Below are 26,989 nucleotides of genomic sequence, written 5' to 3'. Positions count from 1 at the left end.
CCGTACTTAGGCGAGCACATTCTCGTGAAATCCATTGAAATTTTAGCGTGTTTGAGCAATTTTCAGCATTTTTCAACAATCACCTGGATGGTTTTTCCCCATTTTTTTCAGAATGAAGGAATTTTTCATGAAAATAATCAGGCAGAACTTCAGTTTTAGTGCACACGAGTGAATTCTTCATTGAATTTTCCGACAACATGAGCACAATTTTTTCTTAAAAATCGGCGTAGGTTAGTATGTAATTTTTGTCAAAATTGAACCACGTTTCCTGCCAATATTTTTCTTTATAAAACAATGGGCCGTACTGAGGCGAGCCCATTCACGTGAAATTCATTGAAATTCCTGGATGGGTTATCCTGTTTTTTTTCAGAATAAAGGAATTTTTCATGAAAATAATCAGGCAGGACTACAGTTTTAGTGCACACGAGTGAATTCTTCATTGAATTTTCCGACAACGTGAGAACAATTTTTTCTTAAAAATCGGCGTAGGTTAGTATGTCATTTTTGTCAAAATCGAACCACATTTCCTGCCAGTATTTTTCTTTGTAAAACAATGGGCCGTACTGAGGCGAGCCCATTCTCGTGAAATTCATTGAAATTCCTGGATGTTTTTTTCCAATTTTTTCAAAGTAAAGGAGTTTCTCATGAAAATAATCAGGCAGAATTACAGTTTTAGTGCACTTGAGTGAATTCTTCATTGAATTTTCCGACAACATGAGCACAATTTTTTCTTAAAAAGTGACATAGGTTAGTATGTCATTTTTGTCAAAATCGAACCACATTTTCTGCCAGTATTTTTCTTTGTAAAACAATGGGCCGTACTGAGGCGAGCCCATTCTCGTGAAATTCATTGAAATTCCTGGATGTTTCTTTTCCAATTTTTCAGAATAAAGGAATTTTTCATGAAAATAATCGGGCAGAACTACAGTTTTAGTGCATATGAGCGACTTCCTTATTGAATTTTACGAAAACATGAGCATAATTTATTCTTAAAAATCGACATAGGTTAGTATGTCATTTTTGTCAAAATCGAACCACGTTTCCTGCCAGTATTTTTCTTTATAAAACAATGGGCCGTACTGAGGCGAGCCCATTCACGTGAAATTCATTGAAATTCCTGGATGGGTTATCCTGTTTTTTTTCAGAATAAAGGAATTTTTCATGAAAATAATCAGGCAGGACTACAGTTTTAGTGCACACGAGTGAATTCTTCATTGAATTTTCCGACAACATGAGAACAATTTTTTTTTTTAAATCGGCGTAGGTTAGTATGTCATTTTTGTCAAAATCGAACCACATTTCCTGCCAGTATTTTTTTTTGTAAAACAATGGGCCGTACTGAGGCGAGCCCATTCTCGTGAAATTCATTGAAATTCCTGGATGTTTTTTTTCCATTTTTTTCAAGATAAAGGAGTTTCTCATTAAAATAATCAGGCAGAACTACAGTTTTAGTGCACACGAGTGAATTCTTCTTTGAATTTTCCGAAAACATGAGCATAATTTTGGTCGTAAAAATCGACGTCATTTTTGCATGTAATTTTTGTCAAAATAGAAACACATTTCCTGCCAGTATTTTTCTTTATAAATACAATGTGCCGTACTTAGGCGAGCCCATTCTCGTGAAAAGCATTGACATTTTTGCGCTCTTTAGAATTTTTCAACAACTACCTGGATTTTTTTTTCAGAATATGAACTACCTGGATGTTTATTATTTTTTATTTTTTGGCAGAATGAAGGCATTTTTCATGAAAATAATCGGGCAGAACTACAGTTTTAGTGCATATGAGTGACTTCCTTATTGAATTTGACGAAAACATGAGCATAATTTATTCTTAAAGATCGACCTAGGTTAGTACGTCATTTTTGTCAAAATTGAACCACGTTTCCTGCCAATCTTTTTTTTTATGAAACAATGGGCCGTACTGAGGCGAGCCCATTCACGTGAAATTCATTGAAATTCCTGGATGGGTTTTCCCCATTTTTTTCAGAATAAAGGAATTTTTCATGAAAATAATCAGGCAGAATTACAGTTTTAGTGCACTTGAGTGAATTCTTCATTGAATTTTCCGACAACATGAGAACAATTTTTTCTTAAAAATCGGCGTAGGTTAGTATGTCATTTTTGTCAAAATCGAACCACATTTCCTGCCAGTAATTTTTCTTTGTAAAACAATGAGCCGTACTGAGGCGAGCCCATTCTCGTGAAATTCATTGAAATTCCTGGATGTTTTTTTTCCAATTTTTTCAGAATAAAGGAATTTTTCATGAAAATAATCAGGCAAAACTACAGTTTTAGTGCACACGAGTGAATTCTTCATTGAATTTTCCGACAACATGAGCATAATTTCTTCGTAAAAATCGACGTCATTATTGCATGTAATTTTTGTCAAAATCGAACCACATTTCCTGCCAGTATTTTTCTTTGTAAAACAATGGGCCGTACTGAGACGAGCCCATTCTCGTGAAATTCATTGAAAATCCTGGATGGTTTTTTTTTCCATTTATTTCAAAATAAAGGAATTTCTCATGAAAATAATCAGGCAGAACTACAGTTTAGTGCATATTAGTGACTTCCTTATTGAATTTTCCGAAAACATGAACAATTTTTTTTTATTAAAAATCGACGTAGGCTAGTATGTCATTTTTGTCAAAATCGAACGACAGTTATTTCCAGTATTTTCCTTCATAAAACAATGGGCCCTACTTAGGCGAGCACATTCTCGTGAAATCCATTGAAATTTGAGAGTGTTTTAGAATTTTTCAGCAGTTTTTCAACAATCACCTGGATGGTTTTTCCCCATTTTTTGCAGAATGAAGGCATTTTTCATCAAAATAATCGGGCAAAACTATCGTTTTAGTGCATATGAGTGACTTCCTTATTGAATTTTCGGAAAACATGAGCATAATTTTTTCTTAAAAATCGACATAGGTTAGTATGTCATTTTTGTCAAAATCGAACCACGTTTCCCGCCAATATTTTTCTTTATAAAACAATGGGCCGTACTGAGGCGAGCACATTCACGTGAAATTCATTGAAATTCCTGGATGGGTTTTCCCCATTTTTTTCAGAATAAAAGAATTTTTCATTAAAATAATCAGGCAGAACTACAGTTTTAGTGCACACGAGTGAATTCTTCATTGAATTTTCCGACAACATTTTTCTTTGAAATGTCATTTTTGTCAAAATCGAACCACATTTCCTGCCAGTATTTTTCTTTGTAAAGCAATGGGCCGTACTTAGGCGAGCCCATTCTCGTGAAAAGCATTGACATTTTTGCGCTCTTTAGAAGTTTTCAACAACTACCTGGATATTCTTAGTTTTTTCGGTAAAGTCACGTTGTTGTTTCTCTTCAACGTGACTTTACCGAAAAAACTAAGAATATGAATTACTGCAGTCACGAAAGCTTTAAATCAAAACTACCTGGATGTTTTATTTTTCTATTTTTTGGAAGAATGAAGGCATTTTTCATGAAAATAATCGGGCAGAACTATAGTTTAGTGCATATGAATGACTTCCTTATTGAATTTTACGAAAACATGAGTATAATTTTTTCTTAAAAATCGACATAGGTTAGTATGTCATTTTTGTCAAAATCGAACCACGTTTCCTGCCAGTATTTTTCTTTATAAAACAATGGGCCGTACTGAGGCGAGCCCATTCACGTGAAATTCATTGAAATTCCTGGATGGGTTTTCCCCATTTTTTTCAGAATAAAGGAATTTTTCATGAAAATAATCAGGCAGAACTACAGTTTTAGTGCACACGAGTGAATTCTTCATTGAATTTTCCGAAAACATGAGCATAATTTTCGTCCTAAAATCGACGTCATTTTTGCATGTAATTTTTGTCAAAATCGAAACACATTTCCTGCTCGTATTTTTCTTTATAAATACAATGTGCCGTACTTAGGCGAGCCCATTCTCGTGAAAAGCATTGATATTTTTGAGTTCTTTAGAATTTTTCAAGAACTATCTGGATTTTGATTTAAAGCTTTCGTGACTGCAGTAATTCATATTCTTAGCTCTTTCGGTAAAGTCACGTTGAAGGGAAACAATAATATATATTTATTATTTTATTGTTTCCCTTCAACGTGACTTTACCGAAAGAGCTAAGACTATAACTGTCTGGATGTTTATTTTTATTTTTTGGCAGAATAAAGGCATTTTTCATGAAAAGAATCGGACAGAACTATAGTATTAGTGCATATGAGTGACTTCTTTATTGAATTTTCAGATAACATGCGCATATTTTTTTCTGAAAAATCGACGTAGGTTAGTATGTCATTTTTGTCAACATCGAACCACGTTTCCTGCCAGAATTTTTCTTTGTAAAACATTGGGCCGTACTTAGGCGAGCCCTTTCTCGTGAAAAGCATTGACATTTTTGCGTTCTTTAGAATTTTTCAACAACTACCTGGATTTTTATTTTTGTCTGAAATCCTGCGGCCTTTCACTGGAAAAAAACAACTCTGCGGTACAAAATTCTACTCACCTGGTATCGACAATCAAGGGTATTTCCCTGTCCCCAGACGACCTGCTTGTCAAATTTGATGTAGTTTCCTTATTCACCAAAGTTCCTGTACCTGACACCATCGCAATCATTGAAAACTTGGTTCATCAAGGACTAAACACTGAGGTACCCCCCTTGGTGAGACACTGTTTAACCAGTACATACTTCACTTGGAATGGAACTTTCTACAAACAAACTGAGGGCACCCCAATGGGCTCCTCCCTATCTCCGGTTATAGCTAACATTTTCATGGAGAAATTTGAGACTGACGCCATCCAGACTGCCACTCTGCGCCCAACCTTGTGGAAGAGGTACGTGGATGACACATTTGTCATCTGGCCACATGGCCGGCCTGCTCTAGACCAATTCTTCGACCACATCAATTCCATACACCCAGCCATCAGATTTACCATGGAAGTCGAAAAAGATGGCAAGCTACCTTTTTTGGATGTCCTAATAAAAAAGAGACCTGATGGTTCAATGAGCCACTCTGTCTACAGGAAAGCTACCCATACGGATGCTTATCTGAAACCGGATTCCCACCACCATCCATCACAGAAGAATTCTCTCATCAAGACTCTGTACCATAGAGCCCAATGCCTATCCAACCAGGAACACATAGGCAGTGAACTCAAGCACGTACACCAAGCTCTTAAGGCTAATGGTTACTCCGACTATACAATCCGCAAAGCTATCACTCAAACCATGAAGAAGGACCCTTCTTTGGTTCTTTCGGTAAAGTCACGTAGAATGAGAATAAAATAATAAATTGATAAAATAAAATAACACAATAATATTCTCACGACGTTTCGGCCACAACACAAGCAGCCTTCATCAGGTGAAGGGGACGAGACTGTCTGGAGGACAGCGCTGGAGTGAGAAAGCCACGCTGAGATCACGACCTTTAAGCTGTGTGAGAAGAAACAAAGCGCCTTGACAAAGTAATTAGCATATAATTTAGCATTGAAATGGCTGAGTGATTATCTTGTGACTGGTCACAGAAAAGGCTATGTTAAAGTTAAAGCATACACATCCGCAAAGGCACCCCTTGACAAAGGAATTAGCATAGAATTTAGCATTGAAATAGCTAAGTTAAAGTATACACATCCGCAGAGGCACTCTTTGACAAAGGAATTCGCATAGAATTTAGCATTGAAATAGCTGAGTGATTAGCTTGTAACTGGTCACAGAAATAGCTATGTTAAAGTCAGAGCATACACATTCACCGAGGTACCTAGTACAAATCAAACAGGAGAATTTAGCATTGAAATAACTAGGCGAATTTAGCATTGAAATAACTGAGTGATTAGCTTGTGACTGGTCACAGAAATGGCTATGTTGAAGTTAAGGCCTACACATCTGAGCTATTCACAGTAACTGGGTATACAATACAATATATAATGAATACTATATAGTGAACCAATAAAAAATACTAAAATATAAATCACCTCAATGTTATCAATAAACTCTATATTCTCCAATCAGCTAAGCTCCCAACAATAAGGCGTTCACAACAATAAGGCGTTGTTGGTAGCTTAGCTGATTGGAGAATATAGAGTTTATTGATAACATTGAGGCAATTTATATTTTAGTATTTTTTATTGGTTCACTATATAGTATTCATTATATATTGTATTGTATACCCAGTTACTGTGAATAGCTCAGATGTGTAGGCCTTAACTTCAACATAGCCATTTCTGTGACCAGTCACAAGCTAATCACTCAGTTATTTCAATGCTAAACTCGCCTAGTTATTTCAATGCTAAATTATCCTGTTTGATTTGTACTAGGTACCACGGTGAATGTATATGCTCTGACTTTAACATAGCTATTTCTGTGACCAGTTATAAGCTAATCACTCAGCTATTTCAATGCTAAATTCTATGCTAATTCCTTTGTCAAGGAGTGCCTCTGCAGATGTGTATACTTTAACTTAGCTATTTCAATGTTAAATTCTATGCTAATTCCTTTGTCAAGGGGTGCCTTTGCGGATGTCTATGCTTTAACTTTAACATAGCCTTTTCTGTGACCAGTCACAAGCTAATCACTCAGCCATTTCAATGCTAAATTATATGCTAATTCCTTTGTCAAGGCGCTTTGTTTCTTCTCACACAGCTTAGAGGTCGTGATCTCAGCGTGGCTTTCTCACTCCAGCGCTGTCCTCCAGACAGTCTCGTCCCCTTCACCTGATGAAGGCCGCTTGTGTTGTGGCCGAAACGTCGTGAGAATATTATTGTGTTATTTTATTTTATCAATTTATTATTTTATTCTCATTCTACGTGACTTTACCGAAAGAACCAAAGAAGATGAATCCTTCCAGTCACGAAAGCTTTAAATCGAAAAAGAAGGACCCTCTTGAGGAGCCTTTCAAAACCATCACTTTACCCTACATTGCAGGGATCACAAAAAAGATCTCCAAAATCTTGAATAAACACAAGATCCAGGTCGGTTTCAACACATTACATAAAATCCGTGATCTGGTTCCGTCTGTAAAAGATGTGATTCCGGACATACAGTACCCTGGTGTCTACAAACTAAGTTGCCTCTGTGGTAGTAGTTACATTGGAGAAACCAAACGCCATGTCTCGGACCGCATTCGTGAACACAAAGCAGACCTTAAACACGGTAGGACCAACACCTCGGCCGTGACAGATCACTGTTATAATTCAGTAGGCTCACATGACATTGACTTCTCCAAGACAGAGGTTCTTTGTAAGCCATCTGGCTACCATGAGAGATTCGTTCATGAGGCTATCCACATATACAAGCACAGAGACAATTTCAACCGAGAAGATGGATTCTGGCTTAGCAATCATTGGAAGGATTTGATAACCATTTCAGGTCTTAATTGATTGTTCACGCTTACGGTGGCTTTCAGACAGCATACATTAATTTTTCGTCTCCCCCCCTCCTCTTTTCAGAACATAGATGGACTCGTCCTTCTAAATAAACTAGTAAATAAATGTCGATTTAAAGCTTTCGTGACTGCAATGATTCATCTTCTTTGGTTCTTTCGGTAAAGTCACGTAGAATGAGAATAAAATAATAAATTGATAAAATAAAATAACACAATAATATTCTCACAAATATTAAATTGATAAAATAAAATAACACAATAATATTCTCACAAATATTATTGTGTTATTTTATTTTATCAATTTATTAGTTTATTCTCATTCTACGTGACTTTACCGAAAGAACCAAAGAAGTAGTAAATAAATGCACCGTTTAAAAATAAATAAGTAAATGCACCGTTTAAAAATAAATGCGAACCGCCACTTCTTTCAAATGTTTCTTGCCGTTGGTTTTTTACACCTGATGATGACCGTTTGTGTAATTGTCGAAACGTCGTGAGACTTTTTATTGTTTTATTATATATTTTATTATTTTATTGTTTCCCTTCAACGTGACTTTACCGAAAGAGCTAAGAATATGAACTACCTGGATGTTTTTTTTTCCAATTTTTTCAAAATAAAGGAATTTTTATGAAAATAATCAGGCAGAACTACAGTTTTAGTACACATGAGTGAATTTTTTATTGAATTTTCCGAAAACATGAGCATAATTACTTCATATAAATCGACGTCATTTTTGCATGTTATTTTTGTCAAAATCGAACCACATTTCCTGCCAGTGTTTTTCTTTGTAAAACAATGGGCCGTACTGAGGCGAGCTCTTCTCGTGAAATTCATTGAAATTCCTGGATATTTTTTTACAATTTTTTCAAAAAAGGAATTTTTATGAAAATAATCAGGCAGAATTAGTTTTAGTGCTCTGCACAGATGGATCCGCGTACACCCGCATGCTCCATCGACGGTCGCCATCAAATACCAGCATGTTTCCGAACTTTCCAACTTCAGGGTGAATCGCCAAACCCTTTCCTACGGCAGGGAGAGGATCTGGTAGTGCTCGTAGAGGCACTGCGAGATGTCATACACCTTCACGATTGCCGGTACCGTTTCTCCCAGCATGGCCAGAACCTCCTTCTCGGGGCCCGCTCCCAGCCGGGCCAGGAAGACCTGGCGGGTGGGCAGCGTGCGGAATGCCAGGGCCGAGGCCCTGCGCACCAGCCACGGGTGATGCTGAGCGAGAGAGGCCCCGTACGCCTCGGCGCACAGGACGGAGGGCCGCTCCGAGGACTCGTCGCTCATGCGCAGCTTCTCCAGGAACAGGTGCAGCCATAACAGCGCGCGGTGCAGGCGCAGGAAGTCGCGGCAGCCCGAGTGTACGTGGCCGGGTGCTGCAGAGAATGCCGGAGTGCGGGCCACCTCCAGTCGGGCCATGGCCTGTAGGGTGCGGTAGTTGTGCGCCTCCTCTCTGTCGAGCAGGCCCTGCAGGATGTTGATCTTCGTTGCCGCGTCCCTCGAGATGAAGGAGAAGACAGCGCCCAGGCCGTTAATGAACCTGCAGCAGCGCGGACACGGCGAGGTGTGGCGAGGTGGAGTGGGGTGGCGTCCAGGAAACCCGCACCAAATCTCACGACTCGTTGTTAGAAGGGTCCTGCCAACTTTTCGCAGTAAGGAGGTGATGATTGCCATGTAGAAAATTAGGCCAAAATGGCAACATTGTGGGTCCCGGTCAAAACTCCGTTCCACAGAGCTCTGATCATGGGCATCTAACAGCTGCAGTCACTGTGGTCACACGTCACTGTCACATTCACCCGCCATGAATGCACCTGATCTCGTCGGATCTCACAAGGTAAGCGGGGTCGAGTCTGGTCAACTGCTTGGAAGAGGTTACCCCCTGGCGTGTGTGTGTTCTCTCTGGCAATTCCAGTTTCCTCCCACATGCCAACACCACACTTCTGCGAGCCGACCCCGCCAGTCACCCATAGCATGTCATCACTTACAGCCGTGTCACAATCAGGACTTAATTTCATCCAGATCTGTCTAGATAAGCGGCACATCACATCCACTGTACATCGACGGCTGTGCCTACTACGAGTCAGTGCCCCCTACTCCGATCTAACCAGCGAGCCGGAAAATATTCAGCGAAACGTTGGGGGTCACAGCCCTCCGTGCCAGCCAGCCACCGCCACGGCCGCTCCTCTTGACCATCCCCACGTCGCACCGTCTCCCCGTGCTCCCGGGCTAGGCGTACCTCACCAGCTCCTTCCACCCGAGCAGGTATTCCGCCAGCAACACGTCCCCCTGCTCGTCCACGCAACCGCGGAACGCGTCCAACACAGCCTGCAGGCGGAACGCTCCCCGCCGCTCCTCCCCGCTCTCCGCGTCCGCCATAGACGCAGCTCAGCTGTGACCCTCGGCACGGTCCGCACGGCGGCGGTGACCTTTGCCCCGCTAGCCGGGCGACCCCCGGCCCGCGTGGGTGTGGAGCGGAAAGGAGGCTTCCGGAACACCCAGGCGAGGCGGCGCGATCGATTCAGGCCGTGACCTTTACACCGAGAGGCAAATTGTTCGGCGTGGTCTCCGGTCGAAGGTCCGGGCGCTACCGGGAATACCAACGTCGGTGTGTGCCAGTCTCCGCGTGTCATGCTGCACCGGATACCGAGATGGCGCGGCGGCTGCTTCGGGTAAACTGCCTCCCCGGACGGAGTTCAGACCACGACGTTTTCTTCCATCATAAAACAGATTTTGTCATCGGCGTAACGACCGGAGACATGCAGCACTGATGAAAGCATGCAAAGATAGGGGCCGAGATGTCCCTGTTTCAGCGAAGTGAAAGCTACTCGGGGAGAGGAGGGGGGGGGGGGGAACGCCGGAGACAAGAGGTGCGAGAAAGGACGGCGTTCGACGTTAAATATCGAACATCTTTATTGGATGAAGACTGTGCTGGTTAACCACAACTCGTACACCAACCTGACGAGCGATCTCGCTATGGTGGCACAAACGCAGCGAACGATCATCAAGCGCACGCGCGCACGCACACACAAGCACACACACACAAGCACACACACGCACACACAAGCACACACACGCACACACAAGCACACACACGCACACACAAGCGCACACACGCACACACAAGCACACACACGCACACACGCACACACAAGCACACACACACAATACTGCTCTGGTATAATATTGCCTTCGCGGGGGATATCGGCAGCGATGCGGAGAAAAGCTGGCACGCAACCAATGCACGGAACGTCTCAAGTCTCCGAGCTCTGAAAACTATGACGGGAATTTAATAAACTTCCCGGTCGCCCCGGCACAGATCGCGAGACGAGGCCACACCAATCCATGGCTCCGATTCCAGCCGCGACTCAAACGCTGGTTTACGCGGAATTTTAGCCGTGGGTTACACTGAGCCACGGCACGGCACCATGCCCTGGAAAGTTACGGCGCTGGCACCAGCCGCTCGGCCTCTCCCCCACGGGCATAACCACGGCCTCATAGGGTTAGGAGACGACAGCGTGAATGACAGAAAGTACAACATGTTTATATTTTGTCAACGTGACATTAGGGACTTCGTCGACGGCGTGCGTTTGACGACACCGATGGGCGAGGGCATCCGTCGAGCTCCGCGCTCACAAGGAAACGCCGCACTCGGACTACGCCGGCCGACGATCGCTCGGTGCCAAACCGAACACGGATTACCGTGCGGGTTTGACCGGAGTCTCGCGCTAGCCGTGCCGAACGCTCGCCGTCCCGGCGGCAGAACGCGGCAGCGGCGAAACGGGGGAGCGGGAGCGTAGGGGGCAAATGGGGGAGCAGACAAAAGGAGATCACGGGCACGGCGGGGTGGGGGGGAGGGAGACCAGGGAGAGAAACTGGGGAAAATGGGGAGAGGAGGCAGAGAAAGGAGGGAGACCTGGGGTTAAGGGTCAAGGGTCACGGGTTAGGCGCGGTTGCACCCCAGCGGCAAGGCCGGCGACGGTAGTTGTCGGCGGGGCCCGTCACGTCGTGGACGCCGCGGGGAGTGGGAGGTGAGGGGGAGAGCGAGGGGGGGGGCGAGGGGGGGCAAGGAGAGGGGGCGAGGGGGAGAGCGAGGGGGAGTGCCAATGGGAGGTGAGGGGGAGAGCAAGGGGGGGGGGCGAGGGGGGGCAAGGAGAGGGGGCGAGGGGGAGGCTAGCTGTAGTCATAGGCAAAGTCGAAGTTGCTCGGCTCTTTGGGGAGTGGCGGCGCCGTCTCAGGGATGGGGATGCTCTCCAGGTCCAGCAGCTGCAGCTTGATCTCCATGCTGAGCAGCATCTCCAGGTCGGTGCGCGTGTACTCGCTGCCCATCTCCTTTCCCAGCAGGGCGCTCAGCCCGTCCGTCCACACGCAGTACTGCTCCCCACGCACAAAGACAAAGACCCCCCACGCGGCCTCAGCAAACCGTCGTGGCAAGCGCCACTTGCGGCAATGTTTCACGTGCACCGCACCGGGTATTCGTTTGAGGCCGATTGGACCTAGGGGAAGCCCAGGACCCGTTGAGATATTCCGTGAGCGGGGCGGCGACCGAGTGCGTGCCACGCGCTCCAGCCGGTTCTGCGCTCGCTCGTGAACGACGAACGGGTGGATGGTGCGGCGCTCACCTCGTACTTGTTGGGGGCGATGAAGTTGAGGGCCTCGTCGGGGTCGTGGAGGATGGAGAACGCCAGGTCCTGCATCTCCTGTGAGCAACGCATGGCACACGTGAACACCACATGAACATCAAGCCGAAGTGCGTGTGTGTGACGAGGGAGCCCTTGCGGGCCCACATGGCCACCGGCGGTGACGGCGGTGTGGCGCGCTGTACCTTGTTCTGCCTCTGGGTGCTCTTATCCTTGAGGTGGGGGCAGTCCTTCCCTGTCACCACCGCCTTCACGTCGGCGATGGCCACTGTGGAATCCACGCGCACCGAGGGCAGCATAATCGCGAGAAACTCCTTTATCCGCCGCCGCTCTCGATCGTTCGGTGACAAAATCGGCTCGCGGTTTTAGAACTCGCGCGGTAAACAAAGATAAACACGCAACCCATTCCTCTCCTTCCCATATCGGTCCCTCCACATAAAAAAATAAGAATCTTTATTTTACAGGTCCCAGCCGACGAGACGCCGAATGTGGAAACCGGTGCACGGTTTGCGTGCGTTGAATCATTCCTGCTGCAATGGGCGCTCCCAGCAGGCCGTGCGGCAAACGGCATGCGTGACAAATGGTTCCGTGACCCGTGTCGAGGGACAGATGCGGGAAGCAGGCCAATGGTCTGCGTGTGAATTTTATTGTATGGCTCTCCATTACCCGAGGAAAGATCGTAGTTATGGGCGCTGGGTTTAAATACGAGCCGCTCCTCACTTATCAAGGATGAGCCACTCGGAGGCTCGGCAAACACGGGGGGGGAAGTAAACACACGACGCCGCCTCGGTTCTACGCGGTGGCTTTTGTTTTGAACCGAGCCGCCGCCGCCGCCGCCGCCGCCCCCCACGACCCCGGAGAGTGTTCAGCCGTGCCCCCCCCTCCGTCCCTGCCCCCCCCACCCTCGCCCCACCCCCCTCCCTCAAGGTAAGGCTGCCGGAAGGAGACTCACGTTTCTCCTGCAGGGCTTCGATAGACGGAACACCCGTCCCCTCCTCCACGTCGCCGTAGTGCAGCACCTTGTGGTTCTGCGAGAGCCGGCAGTACCAGTACTTGTCTGGGAGACAGAACCGCACGGCGGCGGTGCCGTTAGTACCGCCACTCGTAGGTTCAACGACGCACAGAGGTGCGCAGCAATGACTCTCTGTCTGTACGAACGTCTCTGTTCGGATGCGGTTTATCGTCATTTCGAGCGGTGATTTCAATCAGAGAGTCGCATTCCGGGGTCCTCGATTGAGGCCACTGCTCACAACTGTGCCCCAATGGCATGTGTCCCGTGTCCCACCGCGTCCCGTGTCCCATGTCCCATGTCCCGTGTCCCGTGTCCCATGTCCCATGTCCCATGTCCCACGTCTCACGTCCCATGTCCCACGTCTCATGTCCCGTGTCCCACCGCGTCCTACGTCCCGTGTCCCACCGCGTCCCGTGTCCCACGTCCCGTGTCCCACGTCTCATGTCCCGTGTCCCACCGCGTCCCGTGTCCCACCGCGTCCCGTGTCCCACGTCTCATGTCCAACGTCTCATGTCCCATGTCCCACGTCTCACGTCCCGTGTCCCACGTCCCGTGTCCCACCGCGTCCCGTGTCCCACGTCCCGTGTCCCACGACTCATGTCCCACGTCTCACGTCCCGTGTCCCGTGTCCCATGTCCCGTGTGGCTGCTGCACCTTGGCGGCGCCGGCTGCTGATTTTGCGGAACAGCGTCCCCTCACACAGCCGGTTGAGTCGCTGCTTCCTGATCAGGTCCAAGATCTCCGGCTGCAGCTTCTCCCTGAGCTCCCTGGGGGGTCGGGCGTGGGGGCAGGGGGAGAACACAGGGGAGGGAAGCTCAGAGCCGCACGCACACACGCACGCAGACTACGCTCCCCCGTACAGCCTGAACAGACTGTTGGGGCAAGCGCTGTTTGCGAGCACCTGTGAACCTCTGCACGGCACACGAGGGGGTCGCGTGGCTAGTAACTCGGCCCGGCCGTCTTTGTCTTCCGACTGGTGACGTCTACCCACGGCACCAGGTTCTCAGTCAAGGCCGAGTCTACCGAGGCATGGAACCGGTTAGAATATGTCGCTTATCTTTATTCACGAGCCGGTCGTCGGGTTCGTAGCGGGGTGCGCTAACCGCTGCGCCACCACTTCCTACGCGTGCGGTGAAATCCCTCGCAGTGCCCACGCAGCGCCACCCCCCCCCCCCCCCCCGTCGCTGACAAAAGGTGGGGAACTGACACGATGGGCGCGGTGTGGGAGTCGCCCTCCTCCTGGCTCATCCTCTCCGTCTGGCGGATCTTCAGGATCTCCGTGTAGCTCAGCGACTGCAGCTTGTTGCGGAACTGGTCGAGAGACTTGGGCCTCGCGACGAGCGCTCGCACGATCTGCTCACGCACCACCTGCATCACCTGCGCAGGGGTCCACCGGCACCGGCATCATCACCTTCGCCTCCAACACCTCCACCGACACAAACATCGACACCGTCGACGGCACCATTGCTCTGACCCGAGGATCGGCACAAGCACCGGCATCTGCGCGAGCTTCGTAAACGACATCAACGCGTATGCCAAACACCACCAGTGGCGCCACCGGCCATTATCAACATTTACACCGGCACCATCGACACCCTCGTAAAAATCACCGCCAGTACCATCGATTGTATCCTCAACGCACAGACAAGATCCATCAACATCTGCACAGACAGACACCATCCACACATACACACACAAACACCATCAACACCTACACAACAACCGCCATTCAACAACAACCACCATTCGCCACTAAGTGGCGGTGACATTACCACGACGCTTGTCCCAGGCTATGTGCACCGTGAGGCCACGTGAAGTGTCGAACGCCCGCTGGCAGGTCACAAGGCAGACCCAGCAGGTGCCACGGGTCAACTGAGATGAATGGCTGATGCACCACCTGTGCCCCCCACTGTGCTAACTGACTGTGCTTTAGCCACCCGGCGCTCCGCTCGTTGTTGTGAGCGTCGCTCCTCGGCCCTCCGTTGTTGTTGGAGGGCGACTACCTCCAATTGCCCAGCAGCGTCTTTCACGAGCCTCCTCCACAGAGGCCGATCTTGACACCGCTGGTACCAAATTTTGATTTAAAACTTTCGTGACTGCAGGGATTCATATTCTTGGTTCTTTCGGTAAAGTCACGTAGAAGGGAAACAATAAAATAATACAAATATAAAACAATAACATTTTTTCAAATTTTCTTGCTGTGGTTTTCACACCTGATGACGATTGCTTGTGTTGCAGTCGAAACGTCGTGAGAATTTTATTGTTTGATATTTTTATTATTTTATTGTTTCCCTTCTACGTGACTTTACCGAAAGAACCAAGAATATGTACCGCTGGTACCTGTCCACTCAGCTCCACATCCTCCTGGACCACATAATTCCATCTCTTCTCTAGCCCGTGCTGCGCCTGTTTAGCCCCCTCTATCCGGCCGAACAAAAGCTGTTTAGGCATGCGGTGATTGGGCATGCGGGCTACATGACCCAGCCAATGCAGCCTTGCCTGCCGGAGGAGCTTATCGATGGGACTTTGCCCAGATCTTTCAAGGATTTGTGAGCTCCTCACACAATCTAGCCTGGTTAAACCCAGGATGGATCGTAGGCAGGCCAGCCTAAATGTTTCCAATCGGCGACGATGCTCCATTAGGGGGGTCCATGTTTCGCAAGTGTAGAGAAGGGAGGCAATGACCGTGGCCGAGGAGACTTGAAGCTTCGTGCGGAACGACAGACCAGGTAGCTTCCACACAGCGTTACACAACCAATGAAAAGGTAATGCCGCTGTCAAAACGGAGCCGGTCATGAGCACACTGCCCAGGTATGGGAAACCTTCCACTATCTCCACAACTGCCCCATCACCGATTGGGAGTTGTGGGGGTGAGTTACCCAATGGTACAAAATACCAAGGCATGGTGCTTAGTTTTGGTAGGGGTGATGGTAAGGCCCCACCTCTTAGTGGCACGCTCCAGTTTCAGCAGCAGCGCCTCCAACTGCTCCTCTGAGTGAGCAGCAATTACCAGATCATCGGCATACATAACATGGTTGACCAATCGGGAGCCATCCCTTGACCGCACCCGGGCATCGATCAGCTTCCCATTGTATCTGTACCAGATGGAAATTCCTCTGGTACAGCCATCAAAGGCTTCACGAACTACGTGGTCGAAATAGATGTTAAATAATGTGGGAGCCAGAGGACATCCCTGTCGCACCCCAAGGTGAACAGGGAATGGCTCCGACTCCCGGCCACGTACAGTGAGGGAAAAAAGTATTTGATCCCCTGCTGATTTTGTACGTTTGCCTACTGACACAGTAATGATCAGTCTTTAATTTTAATGGTAGGTTTATTTGAACAGTGAGAGACAGAATAACAACAAAAAAATCCAGAAAACGCATGTCAAAAATGTTATAAATTGATTTGCATTTTAATGAGGGAAATAAGTATTTGACCCCTCTGCAAAACATGACTTAGTACTTGGTGGCAAAATCCTTGTTGGCATTCACAGAGGTCAGACGTTTCTTGTAGTTGGCCACCAGGTTTGCACACATCTCAGGAGGGATTTTTTCCCACTCCTCTTTGCAGATCTTCTCCAAGTCATTAAGATTTCGAGGCTGACGTTTGGCAACTCGAACCTTCAGCTCCCTCCACATATTTTCTATGGGATTAAGGTCTGGAGACTGGCTAGGCCACTCCAGGACCTTAATGTGCTTCTTCATGAGCCACTCCTTTGTTGACTTGGCCGTGTGTTTTGGGTCATTGTCATGCTGGAATACCCATCCACGACCCATTTACAATGCCCTGGCTGAGGGAAGGAGGTTCTCACCCAAGATTTGACGGTACATGGCTCCGTCCATCGTTCCTTTGATGCGGTGAAGTTGTCCTGTCCCCTTAGCAGAAAAACACCCCCAAAGCATAATGTTACACCTCCATGTTTGACGGTGGGGATGATGTTCTTGAGGTCATAGGTAGCATTCCTCCTCCTCCAAACATGGCGAGTTGAGTTGATGCCAAAGAGCTCCATTTTGGTCTCATCTGACCACAAAACGTTCACCCAGTTGTCCTCTGAATCATTCAGATGTTCATTGGCAAACTTCAGACGGGCATGTATATGTGCTTTCTTGAGCAGGGGGACCTTGCGGCCGCTGCAGGATTTCAGTCCTTCACGGCGTAGTGTGTTACCAATTGTTTTCTTGGTGACTATGGTCCCAGCTGCCTTGAGATCATTGACAAGATCCTCCCGTGTAGTTCTGGGCTGATTCCTCACCGTTCTCATGATCATTGCAACTCCATGAGGTGAGATCTTGCATGGAGCCCCAGGCCGAGGGAGATTGACAGTTCTTTTGTGTTTCTTCCATTTGCGAATAATCGCACCAACTGTTGTCACCTTCTCACCAAGCTGCTTGGCAATGGTCTTGTAGCCCATTAAAGCCTTGTGTAGGTCTACAATCTTGTCCCTGACATCCTTGGAGAGCTCTTTGGTCTTGGCCATGGTGGAGAGTTTGGAATCTGATTGATTGATTGCTTCTGTGGACAGGTGCCCTTTATACAGGTACCAAGCTGAGATTAGGAGCACTCCCTTTAAGAGTGTGCTCCTAATCTCAGCTCGTTACCTGTATAGAAGACACCTGGGAGCCAAAAATCTTTCCGATTGAGAAGGGGTCAAATACTTATTTCCCTCATTAAAATGCAAATCAATTTATAACATTTATGACATGCGTTTCTCTGGATTTTGTTGTTGTTATTCTGTCTCTCACTGTTCAAATAAACCTACCATTAAAATTATAGACTGGTCATTTCTTTGTCAGTGGGCAAACGTACAAAATCAGCAGGGGATCAAATACTTTTTTCCCTCACTGTAGTTTTACCCGGGCCCACTCACCATCATGAAGGTCCTTAATGATGGTGAGCAGAGGGTCAGGGACTCCGAAAGCACGAATAGCAACCCAGAGCCCAGGCCTACTATGATGGTATCATAGGCCTTGACACACACACAGACACCATCAACACCTACCTACACACACACACACATAGACACCATCCACACCTACACACACACACACATAGACACCATCCACACCTACACACAGACACCATCAACACCTACCTACACACACACACACCATCAACACTTACCTACACACACACAGACACCATCCAAACGTATGCTAGCACGAGGTACACACCGACGCCACCTACATCACCGCCAGCGCCGTCCACCCCAGCCCTGGCTCGGGCATTGCGCAGTCCCCGGATGACGATCTCTCACCCCCACGTTTGTGACCGATCCAAATTGGAGAACGTAATGAGGTGCCTCGAGAAAGTGGCGATTTGCCATGCAACAGTGACGGCTCTCGCTCTCTCTTTCTCACTCCGTCTCTCTCTCACTCACTCTCTCTCCAGCTCTGTCTCTCTCTCCCGCTCTCTCTGTCTCTCTCCCGCTCTCTCACTCGTCTCTGCAATTTGCAGTTCGTAATGGAAAAGCAGATTAACAGCGCGGCGAGATGGGTGCAGGGCAGACAGCGGAGGAGGGAGCCGCTCGCTACCCACAAGATGATGCTAAATTTAAAATCAGTCACTCGGCCGAGTACGGTTCACGGTGGCTCGCCGAGCCCGGGGCGCACCACACAGCTCGTGTGGAACGCAATCACCGGGTGAGGGAGGGAGCGGTTGCGAGTTCAAATCTCGGTTGGGGATTGACTCAGCCCATCATCCCACCAGGGTTAATAAAATCAAGTACCCCTTTGTGTGCGGAAGTTAACAGGAGTTGTCACATGGATAAACTTGCCCCGGTCATAGGATTGTGGAATATCCACCACTGGCTCAGGGCTGTAAACAGAAGCAGAAAATCATCGTGAGTGCTCGTAACCGATTGGCTGTTGTGCTACGGTTAGGGTTCAGGCTAGCATCTTGTTGGCTAGAGTTCTCTGCCACCAAACTGTGGGACTCTACTCGCCATGGCAACTTGTGGCTCTACAGGCTTCAGCTGCTGCCGTGTACCCAGAGCCAGCCCTGCCGAGCGCCGAGCGACCCAGGTCACCCCACGACAGCAGCACCGCCGCGGACGGGCGCTGTGCCACTACCCGCGGCAGGGTCCGAGGGCGCCGCTCGATCCGGCGCAGCAAGCGGTCGGCGGTTATGGCGCTCGTTTGAACGCGCCACGGCTCCACGGCGCACGCCACCATGGGACCCCGGTCCCAGCGCCATTGCGGTCCGCACCGATCTCTGCGGTTTAACCCGACGAGGAGAGTCGCTCGGGAACGGTGAGCCGAGCGGAGCCGAGCGGAGCCGAGGAGTCGACAGCGCTCGCCCGTGCCTCCCACCCAGCTCGCTCGTTTGAACCCCGCGCCGCTGACACCGTAATTCTGCGACAATCGAAGCGGTCGTAACGGTGATTCACGCACGAGGAGACGGCACTGGCTACCTCGGGGGGGGCGGGAGGGTGGGGGGGGGGGCACGACCCAGGGGGCTCGGCCGTCTCCGCCTCCACAGAGACTTGGCCGGCGCCGCTGCTGCTGCTTCTACAAGGCCCAGGAGGTCAAGGATCACGCAATCCGGTGTCGCTGTTTACCGCGATGATAATCACCCGTGAACACACGCACACATGGACGCTTGCGTTCACGCATGGTTACACACACACAAAAGACGAAGATCTCTCATATACTGTTGGGGCAAGTGCTGTGAGCGAGCATCTTATGAAGGCCGGCATGGTACACGAGGGGGTGGGTGGCCAGGATTACCGCTTTTTCCTCCCCGGGTTCCGATGTTTACACACCGCAACGGTAACTTACGTGAGCCAACCTCGGAGAGGCCCAGGTTCAGTTCAGGTAATCATCACTGGTGGTGGCCGCGAGCGCGAATTGAACTCGGGTCACCGGCTTTGAACAGCGGCACGTTGACTGCTACACTACCGCTCCCCACAACAACAACAACCGGCATTCGCCACTAAGTGGTGGTGACGTCACCACCGTACTTGTGCCAGGCTAGGTGCACGCTAAGGCCACGTGAAGTGTCGAACGCCCGCTGGCAGGAGGTCACGGGGCAGACCCAGGTGCCACGGGTTGCTTGACTGAGATGACTGGCCGATGTACCACCTGTGCCCCCTACTGTGCCTGCTCCCCACACACGTGCACACAAAGGCGCGCACTTGCACACGCGTGTGAATCTGCGCGAGGCTCCGCGACCTTTAAAGGAGAAGACGAGCGGGAACAAATTGACTCGAGCGAGCGGCCCGTGGGCGTCGGTCGGCACGTCGTGCGGCGCCAACAGACGATCCCAGCAGTGACCGCGATGTTGCCGATGTCTAAACGCAAATCTCAAAAGTGTAAACTGCCGGGATAAAAAAAAATCAAAATAAAACCCCAGCACCAAGCCGTGCCGTGGCTTCCTGCACCACCGTTCCCGAGCGCCCCTTGCCCGCAAGACGAAGAGTCGCGACGACGCCGCCCTCGCCCCGCCGCCCACACCACGTGGCAACGCGGAGAGGCGGGAGGGAGCCAGGTCGCTCGCCGCTCCGCTCCACCTGTGTGGGCGCCGTGAATCCCCGCAGCTCCCCTGCCTCCCATCCGTCTAATAGGAATCGATCACACGCAGACAAAGGTCCCCCGTGTAGCCCACACAGGCTGTCGGGGGCAAGCGCTGTGAGCGAGCACGGCGGTGTGGCCCGGCACGTGTGTGTGAGAGTGCGCGTGTGTGTAAACAGAGGCGTATGCACGTACAGTCAAAGATTAACGGATACACGTGTGCGCGTGCGGACACAGACACGTGCGCACCAGGGGGACGCGCGCACACACACGGACACACGCGCGCACCACGGAGATCGCTCGTCAGCGAGGCCGCGTGCTCGCCACGCTCGCTCCTCAGGGTCGCGCCGGAGCGGCCGTGGCACAAACCCCCCGCCGGTCTCTGTCCCGGCTCCATTGTTCCCGGCTCCATTGTTCCACGATTGGTGGGATGCTTGCAAACCAATCGGACGGAGCCGCCAGGTCGCGATGGATCGAGGGATTTGTGCTCAGCATCCACACATACCAACACAAATATCCCCCGTAAAGCCTGAACAGACTATTGGGGCAAGTGCTGTTAGCGACCACCAGTGTAGGCCGGGACGGCACATGAGGTGGGTAGTCAGCACCACGCTCGGCCACCTTTGTCTCCCGAGCGACGATGTTTACACACCGCACCTGGTATTCATTTAAGGCTGAGCCGACCCAGGAGCGGTTCAGATAATCATCACCGGTGTTGGCCGTGAGCGGGAATCAAACTCGGGTCGCCGGGTTCGTAGCGCAGCGTAGCGCTCACCGCTACAGTACACATCCACACGCGCATCTTCACATTCATCCTAATCTCAACCTAATCCCTTTCCACGTCTCATCCCTCCTCCGTCATCACACTCCCCCTCTCTCAAAGCCTCTTTCCATTAATCTTCCCAATTCCTGTCCTCCCATCTCTCATGCAACTTCTAGTCGCTTCTCTCTGCTGCTAATCAGTCCTCTTCCCATCCCTCCTCAACTCTTTTCATGCTACGATCCATTCACTTTTCCTCCCATTAATTTATCTTTCTCCAAACCTTACTCTTACCCCAACTCCTTCTTATCCATCCTCTCATTCCTACCGCTCCCTCTTCTCATCCCCATCCCTCACCCCCCTCCCCCGTGCCGGGGGCCGAGCGGCACCGTCCCCGCCGAGCGGGGGGGTAGGGGGGGCGGCGCCGGCCGTCTGCCGGGGGGCGGCCTCGCAGACCCCCCCCAGGGCGCCGCTCCCTCTGCGCCACCTGCTCACGCGTTCCTCCTTCTGCTCCTGCACTCGCGATTTTTACTTTTCTCCTCAACCCTTGACCGGCCGTAGCGACCGACAAATGCACTCACACGCACGCACGCACACGTACGCACACGCACGCACGCACGCACTCCACGCACTCCACGCACTCACGCACGCACGCACGCACTCGCACGCACGTACGCACACGCACGCACGCACTCCACGCACGCACTCGCACGCACTGACACGCAGAACTCGTCCGCTCCTCGCTTCGTCTCTCACGCAGCGGCGAGCGTCGCGTTGGGCGCCGGGAGCGGAGGGAAGAGACGCAGGGAGCCGCGCCGAGGCCGTTGCCATTGTGCCGCTCGTTCATTCTCTCGACAGAAAAACAAAACCCTCGACCAAATCGGGGCGGGCGCTCGGCGTTGGCGCCGCCACGGCAACCGCCGCGGCCGCAAACACGACTGCCGTCGCCGTGGCCGCGCTTACCTCCCCGGGAGCCCATGGCTGTCGGCCGGGACGCGGCGCGAGGCTTCGTGGACGAGCGGGCGGACAAGCGGACGGGCAACGCGATCTGAGAGCAGCGACCACGGGGTAGTCCCGCGCAGGCGGAGCGAGCACCACCCAGCGGCCCCCACCGCGATCCCTCCGCCCACCACATCCCCACCGCGCGAGCACGGGGAGCACCACCACCACGGGCGCACTCCAATCGCACGAAAGGGCTGAGACCGCGTCGCTTCTCCCTCCCTCCCTCCCTGTCCCCGCCCCACCAACCCTAATCTGGAGGGAGAGGCGCCGTGCGTGCGTGGGAGGGAAGTGTTCAGCTCCGGGGAGCACCTGCTGAAAGCTCCTAAGCCAGCCATGCAAGTCTATGGATCTCCATACGGGGGTCATGTGAGTCTGGGTCCCTGCATACAGTCAGGGAAAAAAGTATTTGATCCCCTGCTGATTTTGTACGTTTGCCCACTGACAAAGAAATGATCAGTCTATAATGTTAATGGTAGGTTTATTTGAACAGTGAGAGACTGAATAACAACAAAAAAATCCAGAAAAACGCATGTCAAAAATGTTATAAATTGATTTGCATTTTAATGAGGGAAATAAGTATTTGACCCCCTCTCAATTATAAAGATTTCTGGCTCCCAGGTGTCTTTTATACAGGAAACGAGCTGAGATTAGGAGCACACTCTTAAAGGGAGTGCTCCTAATCTCAGCTTGTTACCTGTATAACAGGCGCATGTCCACAGAAGCAATAAATCAATCAGATTCCAAGCTCTCCACCATGGCCAAGACCAAAGAGTTATCCAAGGATGTCAAGGACAAGATTGTAGACCTGCACAAGGCTGGAATGGGCTACAAGACCATTGCCAAGCAGCTTGGTGAGAAGGTGACAACAGTTGGTGCGATTATTCGCAAATGGAAGAAACACAAAGAACTGTCAATCTCCCTCGGCCTGGGGCTCCATGCAAGATCTCACCTCGTGGAGTTGCAATGATCATGAGAACGGTGAGGAATCAGCCCAGAACTACACGGGAGGATCTTGTCAATGATCTCAAGGCAGCTGGGACCATAGTCACCAAGAAACAATTGGTAACACACTACGCCGTGAAGGACTGAAATCCTGCAGCGCTCGCAAGGTCCCCCTGCTCAAGAAAGCACATATACATGCCCGTCTGAAGTTTGCCAATGAACATCTGAATGATTCAGAGGACAACTGGGTGTAAGTGTTGTGGTCAGATGAGACCAAAATGGAGCTCTTTGGCATCAACTCAACTCGCCGTGTTTGGAGGAGGAATGCTGCCTATGACCCCAAGAACACCATCCCCACTGTCAAACATGGAGGTGGAGACATTATGCTTTGGGGGTGTTTTTCTGCTAAGGGGACAGAACAACTTCACCGCATCAAAGGGACGATGGACGGGGCCATGTACCGTCAAATCTTGGGTGAGAACCTCCTTCCCTCAGCAAGGGCATTGAAAATGGGTCGTGGATGGGTATTCCAGCATGACAATGACCCAAAACACACGGCCAAGGCAACAAAGGAGTGGCTCAAGAAGAAGCACATTCAGGTCCTGGAGTGGCTTAGCCAGTCTCCAGACCTTAATCCCATAGAAAATCTGTGGAGGGAGCTGAAGGTTCGAGTTGCCAAAGTCAGCCTCGAAAACTTAATGACTTGGAGAAGATCTGCAAAGAGTGGGACAAAATCCCTCCTGAGATGTGTGCAAACCTGGTGGCCAACTACAAGAAACGTCTGACCTCTGTGATTGCCAACAAGGGTTTTGCCACCAAGTACTAAGTCATGTTTTGCAGAGGGGTCAAATACTTATTTCCCTCATTAAAATGCAAATCAATTTATAACATTTTTGACATGCGTTTTTCTGGATTTTTGTTGTTGTTATTCTGTCTCTCACTGTTCAAATAAACCTACCATTAAAATTATAGACTGATCATTTCTTCGTCAGTGGGCAAACGTACAAAATCAGCAGGGGATCAAATACTTTTTTCCTTCACTGTAGGTGCCTTTCTGGGTCTGAGTCTAGACTACATGAGTTTATGAGTTTCTATATATTTAGAGTTTATTGCTCCCGATGTGAGCATATGGGTCCCTATGACAGTATGGGCATCCATATGAGACGTCTACAATTTGGAGCTTCACGGAGGAGAGGGGTGCGTGGGTGCAAGAGATGAAAGCGAGCCCAGCGGGTCGCCCCGCTTTCCACGTCACGAACGGCAAGCGGATTTCAAACGCGCGCCTCTGACGGCCGCCACGCCGCAGATGAAAGCGCACGGAGACGCGGACACCGGCACGGGAACGACACCAAGCGGCACGCGCGGCCCCCGCGGCGGGGAGGCCGGAGGGCCGAGGACCGAGGGGGCAGCGGCCCCGTGGCGGGGAGGCCGGAGGGCGCTCCGCTCAGCCACCTCTGCTGCCCCCACCGTCTGGAACTACCTTCCCCCAGCCATCCGTGCTGTGTGCAAGGCTCAAGAGTTCCTCACCTCCCTCTGCCTGTAACTGACCACCTCTCTCGAAAAGATAACCATGCCTACCCGCGTCAGGACAGCGTCTTGAGATGCGGTCACATTTACACGGCGCTACATAAATCCGCACGGTGCACAAGCACGGGGCACGCGCGCGGTCCACCCAGCCGGGCTCACCAAAAACGCAATATCACCAAAGCCAAGTCCAGCAATGAAGCAGAGAGAAATTTGATTGCGAGAGAGGTCAGAGTTGGCTTGATGGAGGAAGCCTTCATCCAGCAGTGGATTGGCCACGATTGATGTTGATGCGGATTGTCGCACCGATGGGAACGACTCGGTACCAGCCCCCTCCGCACAGAGGAGGTGACGAGGAGCGGTAATGATAGCAGAGCCAGATCAGCCTCCAGTGCTCATTTAAATATCCACACTTTCATTACAAAATGTCACCGGAGCCGTAATTGAGAATGTCAATCATGAATATCGTACTCTGTGTGGCAATAGCGCCATCGCATTGGCAATACGAAGACATTAACAACCTCTTTAACCTCCTCACAGCAACGTGCCGCGTATTTCTCCAAATCAGCGTACACACATAAAGACAATGATTCCCCCCCACCTAGCCATCGCCAGACTGTTTGGGCATGTGCTGTTAGCGAGCACCTGTTAAGGCTGCCCCAGTAGCGATGTTTACACACCGTATGCGTGAGTGTGTGCGTGTTGTGGGGAGCGGCAGTGTAGCGGTTAGCGCGACGCTACGCCACGAACCTGGCGACATGGCTTCAATTCCCGCTCATGACCAACACCAGTGACAATTATCTGAACCGGTCCTAGGCCTCCCCTCGGTAGATTCGGCCTAAAGTGAGTACCCGGTGCAATGTGTGAACATCGCCACTGGGGAGACAAAGGCAGCCAGGTGTGGTGCTGGCCACCCACCCCCTCGTGTGCCGTGCCGCGCTTCATAGGTGATGGCTAACAGCACTTTCCCCAAGAGGCTGTTAAGGCTATAGCAGGGATCTTTGCTGTATCTTTATTTGGGGCGCAGAAGCGCAGTGGTTAGTGCACTGCACTAGTTCGATTCCCACTTACGGCCAAGATCCGTACCAGTCTAGCGCATACCCGAGGTCAACTCAGCCTTAAATGAGAAGCCGGTGTGCTGTGGAAACATCAGCATTGGGAAGACAAAGGCGGCTTAGCGTGTGTCGTGCTGGCCCTAGTAGCTGCTCACAACAGCACTTGCCCTAGCAGTCTGTTGAATGCTAGATGGGGGATATTTGTCCTGGCAGTGTGGGCATTGACCGCGTGTGTGAGCAGGCGTGATCGGGGTGGTGTGCACGGCCTGCGTTGGGTTGCGTCTCCGTGCCGGGCTGGCGAGACCCGGCTGTGCATCCCAATGAGCCCATTAGCCGAGTAATTAATGCCGATGCCGCGCAGTCGTACGGATGGACGGAGCGAACGTCCGGGCGGACGCACGTGCAGCGGTGGTGAGCACGGCTCGCCAGTTCCTGCCGGCGCGAGCACACCGCAACTGAACCGGCCACACCGTGCCACGCCGTGTTCCGGCCAGCACATCCATCCACCTCCACGCCGCACCGAAAACAAACGTCACAAACACGTGACGGCCCGCCAGGTCTCGCCGGCACGGTCCGCACCACGCCACGTCCGGATGTACCGTGGCGGCACGCCACGCCGGTCCAAATGTGAGCGTACCACGCCACGGACCGCCACATCGCTGGTGCCGCCGGACCGAGTGACGGCGCCAGCTCCCAGCTGGACGACATTGTGACCACCGTGGTCGCCACGAACGCACGGCGTGTCCCTGGCTTGCTCTGGAGACCATCACCGTCGTCATCGCTACGAACATCGTCGTCGTCGTGGTGACTGTCATCTATTTGCACCCACTGCGTGGCGGACTCTGCGGGGGTTCGAGTGACGGCTGCCGGCTGTGTACCGCACTGCACCGCCCCACCCCCCGCTGAGTTTTTCAAATTATTATTGAGCTAAAGCTGAACGGCTGCCACACACACACGCACACGCCACACACGCACAAACGCACACACACCACGCACGCACACCGCACATCACCACACACACACTACAAACACGCACACTAAACACACACGCACACTACACAAACACGTACGGTACAAACATTCCCCGTATAGCCTTAACAGACTGTTGGGGCAAGTGCTGCCAGCGAGCACCTATGAAGAAGGAAACTGCACACGAGGGGGTGGCGTGATTA

General features: G+C 50.6%; 2 protein-coding genes across 10 annotated transcripts in view; both read right to left on the bottom strand.

Moving 5' to 3' along the window:
- Positions 1 to 8,021: 8,021 nt before the first annotated feature.
- On the bottom strand, positions 8,022 to 10,148 carry LOC116944285 (ceramide-1-phosphate transfer protein-like). Its single transcript, XM_032957843.2, has 2 exons — positions 9,611 to 10,148; positions 8,022 to 8,914 (listed from the first exon to the last, which is right to left on the bottom strand). Exons 1-2 carry the CDS (start codon positions 9,748 to 9,750, stop codon positions 8,392 to 8,394), a joined length of 663 nt encoding a protein of 220 aa, XP_032813734.2. The 5' UTR covers positions 9,751 to 10,148; the 3' UTR covers positions 8,022 to 8,391.
- A 118-nt stretch (positions 10,149 to 10,266) lies between these two features.
- The window catches only part of ELMO1 (engulfment and cell motility 1), a 51,952-nt gene continuing 35,229 nt past the window's right edge, over positions 10,267 to 26,989 (bottom strand). For 8 of the 9 annotated variants that reach the window (XM_032957833.2, XM_032957831.2, XM_032957835.2 and 5 more), the window contains 6 exons: positions 14,231 to 14,400; positions 13,678 to 13,790; positions 12,964 to 13,068; positions 12,197 to 12,279; positions 11,994 to 12,071; positions 10,267 to 11,745 (listed from right to left, as the gene is read on the bottom strand). In XM_032957833.2, coding sequence (XP_032813724.1) covers positions 11,545 to 11,745; positions 11,994 to 12,071; positions 12,197 to 12,279; positions 12,964 to 13,068; positions 13,678 to 13,790; positions 14,231 to 14,400 — 750 coding nt within the window. In that variant the 3' untranslated portion in view covers positions 10,267 to 11,544. Of the gene's footprint in view, positions 11,746 to 11,993; positions 12,072 to 12,196; positions 12,280 to 12,963; positions 13,069 to 13,677; positions 13,791 to 14,230; positions 14,401 to 22,257; positions 22,406 to 26,989 lie in introns of those variants that run through there. The other variant, XM_032957836.2, reaches the window with a different exon arrangement.

The sequence above is a fragment of the Petromyzon marinus genome, chromosome 20, assembly GCF_048934315.1.
Source record: "Petromyzon marinus isolate PM22_M1 ecotype Great Lakes invasive population chromosome 20, UKy_Petmar_22M1.pri1.0, whole genome shotgun sequence".
NCBI lineage: Eukaryota > Metazoa > Chordata > Hyperoartia > Petromyzontiformes > Petromyzontidae > Petromyzon > Petromyzon marinus.
This window is presented reverse-complemented; position numbering and strand designations above follow the sequence as displayed.